This window comes from Balearica regulorum, chromosome 11, assembly GCF_011004875.1.
Source record: "Balearica regulorum gibbericeps isolate bBalReg1 chromosome 11, bBalReg1.pri, whole genome shotgun sequence".
NCBI classification, from domain to species: Eukaryota; Metazoa; Chordata; class Aves; order Gruiformes; family Gruidae; genus Balearica; species Balearica regulorum.
In genome coordinates, this window is record NC_046194.1 from 18,176,217 (window position 1) to 18,192,097 (window position 15,881).

At 48.2% G+C, this 15,881-nt stretch overlaps 1 protein-coding gene across 6 annotated transcripts in view; it reads left to right on the forward strand.

Annotated features, from left to right (window-relative positions):
• Positions 1–15,881, forward strand: part of GRIA3 (glutamate ionotropic receptor AMPA type subunit 3) — a 156,065-nt gene that overhangs the window by 134,796 nt on the left and 5,388 nt on the right. For 3 of the 6 annotated variants that reach the window (XR_012837301.1, XM_075763570.1, XM_075763572.1), the window contains one exon: positions 66–180. The exons of the other annotated variants lie outside the window; for them this stretch is intronic. Coding sequence is in view for 2 of the 3 variants with exons in the window: in XM_075763570.1 (XP_075619685.1) it covers positions 66–180 (115 nt within the window). In the remaining variant the exon portion in view is untranslated. The remainder of the gene's footprint in view (positions 1–65; positions 181–15,881) is intronic. 6 annotated transcript variants of the gene reach the window in all.

A 15,881-nucleotide genomic window follows, 5' to 3' on the forward strand; every position in this document is an offset into this window, starting at 1 on the left:
TATACGTTACGATTTCCTAAGCATTTGTGCATTTTTTCTTACAAGTTATGTTTTATCGTTTCAAGAAATGCTGTTAACCTGGCAGTATTAAAACTGAATGAGCAAGGCCTCTTGGACAAATTGAAAAACAAATGGTGGTACGACAAAGGAGAGTGCGGCAGCGGGGGAGGTGACTCCAAGGTCAGCCTCAATGTCACCACAATCGGGTACCTTAGCAAAGAGTAATCGGCAAGGCTGTTATTTTACTTCTCAAGGAAAAAAACAAAACCAAAACCAAAACCAGATTAAAACCATTTGAATAATTGTGGTGGGGAAAAAAAAAAAGCCATTCGCTTGCCCAGTAGCTCTTTCAAAGAAACGGTCTTAAAATATTGTCAGCAGGCTTGGTCAAGCTTGGAAACCTTATTTAACTAACAGATAGACAGTCCAGTATTGGTGGGACCTACGCAGAGCAAATCAGGACTTGTGACTGTACAAGAAAGCAGCAATCGCATCTGGCCGCCGTAGTAACCCCTGAGGACACGGCTTCAGTCCTTCTCCATCATTTAGCTGTGATGCAGAGTGGGGTTTGAGAGGCTTTCGTCACCAGGATCAGCCGTGCCAGCACAGACCCGGAGGCGAGAGGGCTCCCTTCTCCTTTGTTCTTTTGGGGAGGGGTCAAGCAAACCAGTATGCGCATGTGCTGCTTTGCTGGCCTGAACTGGTGGCCCCAGAGCCCCACGGAGGAAGCCTGGTCTCTGGAGACGGGCTGCTTGGGTGGGTCTGTAGCTCAGGGAGGGGAAGGGTGGCTGCTCATCGAACCGCAGCGTGGGGGCAAGAGAGAAGAGTTAAGCAACAGTCATAGCAAAGACATCATGTTACGCAGGGATGGTAGTCACCCATTAATGGTACAATAATAGCAGTCACGGCAACGTTTACGGAGCTAGAGCTTGCAATAGTCAAAGCAGAAACAGGAGAGATGTTGCTTGCAACAGGGAAGTGTGTTGATGCACTAAACTGGAAATGAATCTTAGAGGTTTTGGTAGTTTTGCCTAGAATATTCCAATGTCAGCTTTTGTACGCCACTGAGCGTACAACTCCTCCTGCCCAGGAGCACTGCGTCTGTGTTTGCTGTGCTTTTGGTGCAGATGCGGATTAAAACCCCGGCTCCAGTGACAGCAGTGGCAAAGCTGTCGCTGCCTTCTGCTCAGCTCGGGCTTCCCCCAGACCTTCCGGCAGCCTGTGCGGTAGCGAGACCCTGGAAGTTGCTTTGATGAGTTTGTGTATTGCAAAAGTTAACTAGTGTGCTTTCATATTGCCAACCTTAGCCTGGAAAACTGGCAATTTCTGCAGTCTTTAACCTGGTGAGGAGAAGCTGTAGCTAGAGAAGGCGGGGTACTATTGGTTACCTTGGGCACAGGAATTACCAAGAAAATTAATTTAAAATACATTATTATACTGAAAAGTACTGAGATAAATTTTCATAGCGACACTCTCCTACAGCTAGTAAAACCAGTTCCTTAGGGAACAATAACTCCTTATCTCCCTTATAAAAATGCTTCAGCTTTGGTCCAAAATCAATAATAACAGTATTTTCCATAAACTACAGTTTCGGACAATTACTGCAAATTACTGCTGCGTTCTATTAGTAAGAGTTGCTTACAGTTGGCTACGTAGGAAGTTGCTCATCTGTGATGTTAGCAAAAGCCACTGTGTAGTCATAAAGGAAGGAAAAGCTCTCGGATTTGGGTTTGTTCAGTAACTGGAGGTCCACACTGCTCAGCAGCAGCCTGGCCATGAGCGCGAGCTTTTTCTGCTTTTTAGCTCTGCTGCTCATCCTTCACGCACCATTTTTATATAATGTTATACTTGCCGGTATATTAAATATTTAATATTCTCCTGGGATCCAGCATCGCATTGTCTAATGCTGCCTCCATGAAAGAAAACTCTGTACAAACCGGTGTCAATGAACTTCATTGCTTCAAGTTCATTGAATTAAACCCAGCCAACTTATGCGTACAGCCCTAAGGAAACTAAAAAGGGTTTTTTAAATGGTCCTAATTAGGGCAGGGCCATCCTTCTGTTTTCGCTTGTGCCGAAAGACCTTTCCCAAAGAGCGATACCACCCCTGGGTGCTGGTCAGGGAACGTGCAGGGAGCGGAGGCAGGTGTGCTGTGATATACCATGGGTGGGCGTCCAGTGACGAGGGAAGGGGAGCAAACACCACGACGTTTGCTTTGCTATTTTAATCTGTAAATCACAAAGCGCTGTCTTTCCGCAGTTTGTCATAACACGCTGATGAAGGACAACTTGTTTGTTTGAGCTACAGACGTCGGCTCTTGGGGTCACGGCTCAGCTGGCAGAAGTCCCCAGGGAGGAGAACGTGGGTTGGAGAAGACGTCCCGCAGAAGACTAAGCTAGGGGAGGCGGTGAAGGGGTTAGCTGTTCCTAGAGATGTTGTAAATCAAAGGGCTTTTTTGTTACGACATGGCTTTTCTTCTGAGGTAGCGTTTTGTAGGCGCTGAGTGCCACAGGCTGCGATGCTGCGGCGTTGCAGCAGACGAGCAGATGCCTTCCCGGCAGCACCCACCCCCATTGTCGGGTGCTAACCCCGAGTTCAGGGGTGCCCCAGCCCCGCGGGAGCCCCGCTGCCCTCTCGGGGAAGGCGAGCACCGGTGCTGCCCTCCGGGCACTACAGCCCTGACAGTCTTGCTGGCCTCTCTCTCCTCCTCTCCTTCCTCCCACCAGAAGCCTGAGTTGCCCTCATCATCTCATCCCATCTCTCCGGTTAATTGTTTATATGAACACGGCTTCATTTATAGAGCGTTCCAGAGGAGTCACTTCAAAATTGTTCTTTTTTTTTCCTTTTCCCTTAACGGAGGTGGTAGCCGGGGGGAATCGGAGAGGACGGCATAGGGAAGGTGCCTCAGGTGGAGCTGCAGACCTCGCACCCCATCACCCAGGGCGGCACGGGGACCATTACTCCCTCGGGGCAGCTCTCTCTACCGGCCAAGCTGACAGACCACCTCTCAGCTTCCCCAGTAGAGACCCAGGCTTGGGAAATCGCTGCCCCGAGTTTGTAATCAGCCGCTTCCTACCTACTGCCAGCAAGCTGGGTGTAGCTGTGAGTCGTTGCAGGCTGATGGTGCCGGCTTCTTAAGCCGGATTCCTCTGTGTGCTCTGATACCCTAGCTCGCGCTGAAAGCCAGAGGTAAGTGCGCAGCCTGTTCGCTTGTGGCAGTGCCCATCGCCGTGCCGCGAAGGACCCAGTGACCCAGAGAATGCCCTCCCGTGCTCATCCTCCCTGCGCTGTAGCACGCGGTTCGCCTGTGCTTGGAGACGAATGAGTCTTGAGTTGTGAGTTCGCCTCTTGTTATCGTACCTTCATCGCCACTGGAAAATGAAACAGTGACTTCAGATTTCACGAGGATTTTGAGTCTCGCAGCAGGAAAAAGAAAAGGTATTCGACTGACGTTCTGCAAGTTTTTTAATCTGTTTGGTTATGCAGACTGTAAGGTTAGTCCTGTGAGCATCCCATGCTCCTGGGGTCCACTCGTAATTTCAGACTGAAGAGACTGTGCTGTTTTAATGAGATTGTTTAAAGGCCTCGGCTGACTATATGTCTCATTTTCAGTGGTACCAGTATATGCCAGCGCTGGTGAGGAGCAGAGGGTGCCAGTCTGCCCTTGGCTGTCAGTACTGCCCTGGCGAAGGGAGTTACCCCATTTCGGTAGCGGTTCTTATTTAAGAAGTCCGAAGGGGAACGTGCTCCATCCATACGTAATTTGTCTGTGCTGCATGTCAGTATGTGTGGGCTGACTTGGCTGGTGCAGACATTATGGTACGTGCATCAAAATTTGTTCACTTGGCTCTCCTAAATGAGCGTGAATTTGGTTTCATCCGTTGGATTCATGGCAAAATTATGCCGTCTTCAAATTCTCTTATACATGTGAGCCGAGTTCTCAATCATGAGAGAATGCAAAATACCAGTTGCAAAAACCCGTATTCCAGGAAATATGTTACAGTATATTACGAGTTTGGAAATTAATTATTTTGTTTATTATCCAATCCTATCATCTCAGAGCTGAGTGATGGCTGAATAGGAATTTAACAAGCAATAGACAAAAGGGGATGCAGACAGCGGTAGCAGGCTGAGTGGCTTCAGCGAAACTAATTATTCAGTTGCATAGGAACAATTTTCTGCTAAGATAAATTTCTATAGTTCTGCTATTGATGCATTTCTTGTGTTCTTATACCTTCACGGTAACATTTAATGACAACCACCACAGAAGGAGATTGTCTGAATGCAGCATCTCGCCAACTTCACATGCCAAGATTCCTTGCTAATTATTTGACTTAATTTCTTTAATACTTTTTTTAGGCTGATATCTCTTTTGGAGTACATCTGTGAGATGACACATAATACTACTTCATTTTTCAGTTCTTTCTTTTTAATCGTAGGATTACTTTTCCGGCGTGCTAGTTGAGTTCTGCCCTCAGAGCCATGCTCCATAAAGTATCACATTCCCAAGCCCTTCCAAGCTGTGAGTGTGGCCATTAGCAGATGGGATTCGTTCCCCCATTTCTCTGTGCTATTTTGCTTTGATACGTTTTCAGTGCAGCCGTTAGCATTTGCAGCGTAATTTTTTTTTAAGTGGCATATTTTTAGAAGAAATCTGTTACGCGTTATTTTAGATGATACCTGACATCTAAAGAGCACCATTGCCAAATGTGTTGTGCTTTAAAGAGAACGTTTGGGGAAATGGCTATCTTAAAAAGATGCAGCACAATTTATTTGAGCAATTTGTTTGAAATTATGTTCATCAGCATGAATTTATTTGCCACCCATTCTATAGGCCTGGGTTATGAGCTGGAAAAAGATAAAATGGCTGGTCAGAGCCAGTGATAGTAGCACAGAGCTAGGAAAGTAATATAAAATTATTGTATTGTGCAAATTAGTGACAAAGCAAAATAATACTTTAAAAGGAAGACATCAGAGTATTTGTTTAATTGACGGCTATTACTTTATAGAATATTAGGAAATAATACTGTGTATGTTTTGTGCCAATAATGAAGTCTTAATGCTCTAGAAGTTCATTGGAGCATCTCGCTTAGCGCATTGCCGAGAAGGGCAGAGAGCCTGCTCTGGTTTGCAGAAATGTCTGTGTGTTGTGCAGATTGTTTGAGGGTATTTTCCTGGGAATGTAACTAGGAGACTCAGAACGAGAATTTGGGATGGGCAGGTTGCCCAGGCTGGGAAGGAGCCGGTGGAGCCAGGGCTGGCATCGAAGAATTGGGAACCGTTTTGTTTTGCCTGTATCACCTTTATCATCCTGGGCACGAGCTTTGCTGCCTTGATGAAGCTGGACCTGAGTGTGCAAGGAAACGTGCTTGTGCAGCGTTACCCGCGGCAGAGCCGGGCCTCGTGCAGTGGCACTACGTCCTGCCTTTACGGCCGCAAGAGATCTTAGAGAAAGACTTGTGACTCGTGCGTTCATTTTGATAATACCTGCGGTGCTTAACACTTAATTTCCATAAATTGCTTGCATGAGTCATTTATCCTGCATTGTAAGCATCCGTATGGGAAGAGCCGAGGCAGAGCTCCTTGGGACTGGAAAAGGAGAAAGGAAAACCAGCAGCTCGAAGTGGGGAGCAGGAGCAGGGCCCTTCCTTTGAACATCTCCCTGGGGGTCTGGGCTTGCCTCTTTCCTCTTTAATGGTAACTGCTGTCACTTAATGTACAAAGGGAAAAGTAAATGCCTTTCTTCTTCTTCAAAGTAATTCTAATGTTTCAGCATTGAGCTCACGTGGACGCAGGCACTTGTGCTGCTCTGGTGGATCGTGGATCGCTCTGCGCTCACCGGCACTGTAATCATGGGTTGGACACCTCTAGCTTTGTATGAGCGACGTAGCTGTTCCTTGAATGTCTTGTGTAACCTTTGGACTCGGCAGCACCTGCCTGCGGCCTGCTGAGGAGCCCGAGAGCAGGAGTCGCAGAAGAAGCCATCCCAAGAGGAAATAAATCATAGAAGACGGGGGGAAAAATGGATGTGTCTAGAGGCAAGAGAAAGAGAAGGTGAGGGGATAGCCCGCACGCAAGGTAAGTTGAGTCTCTTGCTCATATCCATCCAGGTTAGAAAGGATTCAGGCAATGACAGGAGAGATCCACGTTGCTGTTTCAGGTGGCGTAGGCTTGAGCGTGACATTAAGCACCTGCCCTGCCTTATTCCGCCTCCCTGTTGGGGTAGCTCTTCCACCCCCTCGCCACATCTGTACCTCGAGTCTCGGCACTGCTGTAAATGAACTACAGTGACTTGTTATGGCTTGCATTTCCTAATCCAATAGGCGTGTATTATTGCATTAGCACTTGGCACTTCTATTAAATTATGATCCTGTTAGTACAGAGTTTAATTTGTTTGAGCTACATTTATGAAACATATAAATATAGTTTCCTTGAGACAGTTGCTGCTGCCAAACACAGGCTGCAAACTCTCTGCAAAGAGTGGAGGAACTTGTCGTCTCAGCTGGTAACACATAGAATCATAGAATCATGGACTGGTTTGGGTTGGAAGGGACCTCAAAGCCCATCTAATTCCAACCCCCTGCCATGGGCAGAGACACCCTCCACTAGCCCAGGTTGCCCAAAGCCCCGTCCAACCTGGCCTGGAACACCTCCAGGGAGGGGTGAACACTTCTGGCTCCGTGCAGGTGTATTCAGAGTGTGTGTATGTGTTACAATGGCATCGTGCTTCTGCGTATGTCTTCCCCGTTGCAGCAAATACAACATCAGTTAAAACGCTTGAATTTAAAATGCATATCTTACTGCAAGGGAGAACCCCACAGATTCCACAAGGATACAGCGGTTGCCCCAACCTGCTTCAAAAAAAAAAAAAGCAAGAAACCTTGAACCGACCAAAAGAACACTATTTATGGAAAAACACAGCAATGAAGACTAGAACAAGGTTCTGTTATGGAGAACTATGGCAGCTACTAAACACTCAGCAGTAACTAAAAAAACCCACCCCGATGGATGATTTGCATAGTGCTCAAATAGCGGTTGCAAAACCTGTGCTCAGCACCTTGCAAAGCCTCTCGATTACAGGCGTTTGCCATCAGAACAGAACTGAAAGCCGGTGTGCCTGCATGGTGCCCTTTGAACAGGAGCAATCCTCACAGGCTGGCTCACCGTGGCCGTCCGGCAGGAGAAGCCACCGCCTGTCTCCATCTCCCACAGGAATATGTCAGATTCCTAAATTAAAGGGATTAGGCAATATCACAGCATAAGTGAATTTTCAAAACTCCTTTGTGTGCTATTTCATAGATAAGATTTTTGTCATCCTATGACACCGGTCAGTACCAAAAGGCACAAAAGAGGCAAAATGTGTGGTGACCTCCTGAAGGAGGGTCCCGGCCCGGCTGTCGGTGATGGCCACGGATGAGCCCACGGCCAGCGCTGGCAGCCAGGGAGCTGTAGTCCTGGGGTGCTGCTCACCAGCACCGGGGCCTTGAGCAACGGGAACCGCTTCTGGCTCTGCTGTTGAGGAAAAACAACATCCTTCTGTGGGGGGATTTATTGCTGTGCCCAATGCCTCCGAGCACTATCCCCGCTGTCAACATGCAGTGTGTTTCTTAGGTGGCTGGGGGATATATGGGGCTTGAGGCACCAAGTTTTAATCTTCTAATTTTGAAAGCTCTTTGTCTTTTCAAACTAGATGGCTTTTGCTTTTATCCCTTCCTCTGCCCATCCATAAAGCATTTCAATCCCTCAAATGTTAAATCTTGTAGATGTGCAACCGCTGGTAACGCAGGGCAGGGAAAAAAATGGTGCAAGTCTGAAATGGTAGCAAAGCGCAACCAGGTGTTCATGCCTTGAAGAAGAAATGCCTGGTGCTTTCTCCATGCCTATTAAAGGTTCAGTATGAAATACAGAAATCACTTTTTGAGGCAGAAGGTAACAAACAGGAATAGTGAGTGACCGTATGGTTTTATGCCCATATTTTCAGGGCTCTCTTCAATCCTGCTTGAAGTACCAGGTAACTCTAGACTCAAAAACAAACATAGTGGGTTTTAACGAGCCCATTTTCATCTGAAATCTTCCCCATCCCTCACGCGTGGGTGCATAGCAAAACATGAAGTTGTGGCACGGAGACATTGCTAAATTGGTAAATTATGACAGGCAGATAGATCTGATCTCGGAGAGCGCAGAGCACTTGGACAATGCTTTCACCCGCAGGTTTTGTATCTAGTCAGAAGTTATTTCAGTAACAAGATCTGACAAAAAGTCCATTCAGTAGTTACAGATCAGACTGGGATTTATAGAGCTTGGGGGAATAAAGTGCCTTATTTGATTTAGATAGGTCTTTAACCTCAAGCAATGCCCTCTAGAGAATAATGCTGGATTTGGTATCTCTTCCTGGATTGTTTCTATCTTTATATTTTAATGATACCAAGATGGTTGTTAGTGAGATTTTTATGGTATCCTGTCAAATTAAGCAGAGTGCCCGGGCTTGATTTCTGCATTTGTCAGTGCCTTGTGCTGCCGCGCGCCCGCTCGGGAATGTTTGGCTTTGAGGGGTTGCTCTGCGGTGCTGGATGTGTGGGACCGAACTCTGGGTGCGAAGCAATGGTGTAGTTGTTGGGGTCGTTCTCCCTGTCCTCTTCAGATATTTACCTCTCAGAGCATGATAAAGGTGACGCTTCCCACACATCTTCAACAAACTTCACCCTGTGCTTCCCCTGAAGTTAATGGAGAGTCACCGGAGGTACCAACAGGAACAAGTAATTCAGTGTTTCCAGTAGTTTTACCCCAGAGGATTTTAGGAAACATTTTGAACTAAGAACTGGCTTGTTTCTTTGCATCTTAGTCCACTTGTCTTTCCTCTGACACTGTAAGGTGGATTTTAGAAACCCAAACATTTGATGTCTAAACTCTTTGATGGTACAATGGTGTTGGTTGGGTTGTGCTGATGTCAGCAATCCCACAGATTCTCCAGTCAGCAAGGACAGCCTTGGTCATAAGAAAGAAACAAGAGAAAAACAGTCATAAAAAAATGAGAAAAATTCCTGCTGCAGAAGTGAGAGTGCGCTAAATATGTCAGATTCCTAAATTAAAGGGATTAGCTAAAAATAGCAGGGATTAAAAGTAAAATAAGTAAAAAAACCACTTTATAATGTACTAACCAAGACCTGGTACCACCGTGGACTTTGGGCTCCTTCACGTCACTGGGATTTGGACAGGAGGGTGCAGACCCCTTTGCAGGGATGCAGCTCTTGGTCTGACCGCACCCGGTGAGGGTCGCCGGCTGACTCGGAGTGAGGACGTCACGCTTCATGAATCTTGCAGTCTTCAGAGGGCCAGGTTTGCCAGAAACCTCCTATGGCTTCCTGTTGCTCTGATCCCACAAATCAGCAGTAAACCTGGCCTAGCCAGATATTAGGCCAGATTTACAGCTGTTCTGCGTCCCCGCGGTGTGACACAGCCGGAGCCCAGGGGTGCCTTTGGCACTGTGATTTTGCCTCCCCGATGTACCCAAACGGCCAGTGCCAGGGTACGTTAAAAGACAAACCGCTTTGCTGTAAATACCGCATCCCTAGTGATGCGTTGCCTGCATTTCCACGGCGCTTCTCCAACCAGAGTTATTTGCCATCTGATGTTACTGATGGGAAAAAAATGAGAAAGGGCACGTTAGTGTCTGCCCAGGATTTCACATTGTGGCAGATGCAGTATTAAGCACATCGGGAACTCGTGCGTTTGCCTTCTAGCCAGACCTGTTTGCAATGGATGGGGCTCCTGTTGGCCGTGTTTACCGTATGTTTGGAGCCAGCATCCAGCTACCTTGTGAGGAGGATCCCTGTTGCCACTGGCTTTAAATTTCTTAGCTTCATCACTGAGTGAACTCTGTCCCCGGGTGAGATGACACACATCCGTCCCCGGTGCCGCTGGGGATGCAGGTGTCCTGCCTGTGTAGCACTGCAGAAGCCACTGAACCCTCCTGCGTGGGGACCGCTCGTAAGAGCAGTGAAGCTGCAGTGGTTGGAGCTCTTGCCCGGCGGTTGGCATCCTCCCCAGGCAGCCGGGCATCCCTCCCCGCACTGAGGTGCTGATCAGCTCTTCTGCAGCTTGTTCTTTGCTATCCTGAATCTGAGCCCACGAGCGGAGAAAGGACATTTTCAAGACCAGAGAGGAGCTCTCATCGCTGATGTTATTCTGGTCTTCCTTCAAGCTCATGGGTGACTTCTTCACCCACTGCCCCCAAAAAAGCTACATTTGGACTCTCAAGATGCTGCAAGCAACAGTGCTGAGAAAATGCCACACCATACCCTGTACACCATCTATTCTACGGAACATCAAAAAATGGCTGATGATGGTTGGAGGAACACCTGCAGTTTGTAGTCTATAAAACTCAAGTGGCGAAAGGTGCCAGGTCAGCCCCATGGCCTGGGAGATTCAGCACAACCCATGCACTGCCCACCCCGTCCTGTGTAACTCCGAGGAAGCCCTTTAATTAGTGCTTCAAAGAGCCTTTACTTGTTGCACCTTTTCTTTGTGGCTCCGCCTTCTGAAAGATTGCATCTAAAAATCCTAAATTAATTCTGAGCAATGGTTCGTCTGGTTTGAGGGAACAGTGTGCTGTCTGCCGTGTTTGTTTGCTCTCCTTGCCAATGATCATTTTTGGGTATAACATTTATATTACATCCATTAGAGCATAGAATGGGATGTGAATTATCCAAAGCTGTTCCAATCGCCACTTAAATCTTTATTGATTGCAAGTAATAAACATAACTACGATGTTGCCAAGACTTTATGCCACTCAAACACCGGTTACACACAGCTGACGAAAGTCTATGGATTATTGGGTGAGATTTTTCGAGTCCCAAAGTGACTTTTGCTCCTAAATGTCACCTGTAGTGGTGGCCAGCTCTTCTCTGTATTGCCTGCTGTGACCTGGCCTCACCAACCCAAGCACTGAGCCGGTAGCATCAGTGCATTCCATCACTCGTTCCTTGAAAACGGCCCTTGCCTGGCAAGATCTGGATGTTCTTTTCATAAATTAACAGCACTTTTCCAAGAACCTGCTCTTCCGCGTAGTCTGAGTTGGTTTGGGGAAGGGTCCTTTTGGCAGAACCAGCACATAAACTTGGTGGCCAGTAATTGGAATCAGATTGCCAAAAGAGCAACCTGGCCAGCTTTTGCTTTTGCTGTATGTGGGACTTCAGCCTGCTGCGTCTCTTTCTTAAGCTAGAGTGATGGCACTAGATAAAAATACCTGTTTTCAGGTTATCTACTTTATATAGGTGCAGGTGAAATCGTGAAAATAAACCTAAAATGTCATTAATCAAATTAAAAAACAGTTATGATTTGTAATTTGAGTGGGGCAGAAGTTACACCTTCTCACATTTGGGACTGATAAAGAACTATTTCTTTGATGATTAATTTACTTTTCTTCTACTTCAAACCCATTCTGGCCAGAAAGAAATATTATAATACCACCAGTTTTCTCAATGGAGGTAAAAATTACTGCAGCTAACCTGAAACTGGTGCTGTGGTGAGAGGAGGCAGGGCAAGAAGTCCCTCAGACAGGGTGAGGGTGTCTTGAAGACAAGTAAGAGGAGAGAGCAGATGGGCTCTGCATCATCGTGTTCCCTCTTTTCCATATTAATGGTGTGGATGGACAATAGATAATAATGAAATAGATGCTCTACGAAGAGCAATATACAGCTTGCTCTTCTGAGGGATGATCCCATGCGTCAGCGTGGGGAACGTACTCAGCCTGGAAGTGATGCTGTATTTTATGCAAGATCACCTTCATGACAAAGAAGGGCTGTAGCGATTCCAGAATTTGGAGGGAGATGTTGCCAGGATTTCTAAACTGAAGCCGAAGCTTTGGGGACCTAGTTCAGGGGTGAGATTTTAATGAGTGAGTGCATAGTGTTTTTCAAAAATCATTCCGTCAGCATCGTCCTGTCACCTGGGGCCACCAGCACCAAAGGGTGCAGCAGGACTTTTGGGGCTGGTGTCCCAAGGCAAGAGGGGCTGAAATGCAGCAGGGAGGAGGCCCCAGGGCCACAAGGCAAAGAGAAGAGGAGGTTCCCTTTGAGATGGTGCCACGTTGCATTTGGAAAAAGACTGGCACAACTTGTTTTCTAGCAGTCACTGATGGCTGAAGAGGGGAAGGTAATGCTGCCAGCAACCAAGCAGGGTCTTCTAACAGGGGAGCAGAGAAACCAAACTGCTGAAACACTGATAAAACCCACCTCTGTCCCAGGTGTAAAAAAATGTTTGCAGCAGACTGATAAAGTGAAGCCTGTGAGAATAGGTGGGCACCAATCTTCTTAACGTCGTGCCTCTCTTAAATCAACCACAGCAAATGGCTTAATTTGCCATTGGGGGCAATACTATTCAGTATGAGGCACCTGGTACCGTTCCTCAATGTGACCCAGCAATGTGCGCTTGCGGCCCAGAAAGCCAACCGTATCCTGGGCTGCATCAGAAGCAGCGTGACCAGCAGGTCAAGGGAGGGGATTCTCCCCTCTCTGCTCCACTCTCATGAGACCCGCCCCCCCCGCCCCCCGCAGTACTGCGTCCAGCTCTGGGGGCCCCAGTACAAGAAAGACATGGAGCTGTTGGAGAGAGTCCAGAGGAGGCCAGGAAGATGATCGGAGGGCTGGAGCACCTCTCCTATGGAGACAGGCTGAGAGAGTTGGAGTTGTTCTGCCTGGAGAAGAGAAGGCTCTGGGGAGACCTTGTAGCGGCCTTCCAGTACCTGAAGGGCCTACAGGAAAGCTGGAGAGGGACTGTTTATCAGGGACTGTAGTGACAGGACAAGGGGGAATGGCTTTAAGCTGAAGGAGGGGAGATTTAGATTAGATATTAGGAAGAAATTATTCTCTATGAGGGTGGTGAGACACTGGAACAAGTTGCCCCATCCCTGGAGGTGTTGAAGGCCAGGTTGGATGGGGCTTTGGGCATCCTGGTCTAGTGGAGGGTGTCCCTGCCCATGGCAGGGGGGTTGGAACTAGATGATCTTTAAGGACCCTTCCAACCCAAACCAGTGTATGATTCTATGATTCTCTAGACTCAAGTCTTCCCATCATTTGTAGATGTCGGCAAAAAAAATACTGGCGGAGTTTGGTAAAGCTGCCCAACAGACCTCACATGGTTAAGCCTGGATCAGCTAAACCTACTACAGCTGGATGAAAAGGACAAGCAAGCAAACAAAAAAAAATCCTTCCATTACATTGAGGAAGAAAACCACTGCAAGTTTCTGCCCAAGAATACCATCTTATGACATCCAAAACACTGACATCCTAATCGTAATTGCCTCAGCTTGTTTTCTTGGGCATACAGAGCGCTACAAGAGAGCACAAGCTCTCAAACCTCTGAACATTTTACTTTGATAAAAGCAACCAAACTAGTAGAGAGCTGGGCTGGAAACCTCACGCGGGGGGGGAGAGATGAAAAAGAATCCCATCATAAATTAAAGGCAGAGGAAAAACAGCTGAAGCCACCCGGGAAAGAGCCAAGGACCTCATAGGATATCCTGTACAGCCCAACAACAGCAACCTAATTAAAATAGCAGCTGGAAAGCACAAAATTATCCCAGGAAAAAGATGAGAAAATGGAAATCTTTTGAGAGAGAGACCCAGAAACTGAGGAAACGATCTTCTGAGCCATTTTTGGGGCGGGGTAGCTGGCTGGGGAGGCAGGTGGCAGCTGGGGGACAGCCCTCGTGTGGGACCCGGCTGAGGCATTTAGTCTCTCCATTCCTCTGCCTCTGAGGCAATTAAAAAAAAAATCCCCCCTCAAACAAATGGTGCCAGGGCAAGCTATGGAAAATCCTCCTCCTACAGCCAACAGCCCTCACTCCCAGAAGAGCCCTACACTTCCCTCTGTAATAGCAAACCAAACACTTTGACCCTTGGTAGCCTTCAACCTGACGGTGTGGGTCAGGTGGTGGCGCTGCCCGAGGGCCATTTTTTGGGACGGGCTGATTTCCAAGCCGAGGCACGGTACGGAGGAGTCGCGTTCACCGCACACTGCTAAGCACATGGTGAGAAATACACAACGATCCAGCCATGCCCTGCTGCACCTCCACCAGGATCTCAGCCAAAGCCATGCCTGGCTCCCACTATGAAACTGAAAAAGGCTACACCGCTACTCAGAGACGAGCAACGGGAAGATGTACCAGCAGCCAGGCTCGCTTTTCAATATATTTACTTAACCTGGGAATCTGGGAGCTGAGGAGTCCATCCCACACCAGCTCGCATTGCATCCCTGCGGGTGAAGCGCTGGGCCGGGGTGCAGAGGCATCACGCCTCCCCCCACCATCAGGTCGCTCAGATCCTGCTGCACGGGGGAGCAGCTCGTGCGTGAAGAGGTCACGGGATTAATTTCCTGGGAGCAGACAAAATTGTTCCTTAGGACTTTGATCAAACAAGCTGCATTTCGTGCTCCATCTGTGAAGCACAAATTAGTGCCTTTTCTAGGACATTGAGAGGCTTCTGCGCTCCAGAACGCGCTGCGCATCCCAGTGCCCCGGCCAGTGAAATAGTGGAGCCGAGGGAGGCCGGGAGCTCGCTCAGGCAAACGTCCAGGTGCTGGGGGCACGGGGAGGGCTAAGGCAGGGGAGGACACGCGCCCGCTCATGCTTCGTGTCGGACTTTCCTCCCCTAGTCCCTCTTTATACCACCCGCCCGTCCCGTACCAGGCAGCCCCCACGCCGGGCAGGATGCCTTGCGGCCCCCCAGCACAGGAGCACCCTGGCACGGCGACGCCTCCGCACGCAGCAGCGGCTCCTCGGAGCTTGTCTGCCCGTCCCGCTCCTCTGTTCCTCCTGCCGGGACAGACGGACGGAGCAAATCCCCTCTTTGCTACCTGGGCTGAGGTATTGCAGTACCTCACCTGACAAATAGGGCCATGACAAACTATAGTGAAAAACCCCAGTTTAGGCAAATTCCCATCTGTTTAGTTAAGATAATTTTAGTTTACTACTTTTTTTTTGGGGGGGGGAGTTGCGTGTGTGCAATTAACTGCAATCTCGGCTTTAAAAAAAAAAAAAAGTACCCTAATTAGCATGTTAAGCCTCCTCATTTCCCAATACTGTATAATGTTGTGAAAGCTAATCTATAATGTATTGGATGTTATGCAAATTCTCTGTACTCCATATGGGGTTTATAAAGGCATGCAAATTAAAAATAGTGTTTGGAATAGGACTGGGGGGAGGGGAAAATTTGCACAATAAAATATGCGGATAGGAGAAAAGGTGTTTATAACCTTCTCCCTATTGTTTGTGTATTCTCGGCTGCACAATGCTTTTCAAAGCAGAGAGATGTATTGCATAAAATCTCTCCAAATTGGATAGTTTTTAAATGAAATTTAAAATGAGAGCGCTGTTCTCTAAGCAATAATCCACACCACTTTTTCTGCTGGGGCTTGTAATGGATAGGTAAAGGCGCTCAGCTTTCACCGACTTGCATTGCAATCATGCACAGCTTCTTGTAGCGTATTTGCCCGGGTGTCACCGGGGGTCTGTCACAACACAGGAGCCCAGGAGGGTCCACGGGGGTGGCTTGGCCAGGACCTGGCCGGTCCCCGTCGGCATAAACCAATGGGGCAGGTGCGTTACCTGCAGCACCCGGGGTGTTTGCGGTGTCTGCGGAGCGTGCTTTGCTCCCGTTGGTATTTTATAGCCCTACCTGTAGGTGGATGCAAATGTAGCTGCCGTGCAGCTGGCTTTTGACGATGCCGCCGGCTCGTGGCGGAGGGGCTCCGTGTCTGCTGCCAGAGCCGAGCCAGCAACACGTTGCGTCTCGTGCGGGTTGTCACCGCCGCCCGTCGGCTGTGTCCGGCTGAGTGCATACAGCCTTCCCTGATTGATACTTCATTAGATTACAGCTGCTGC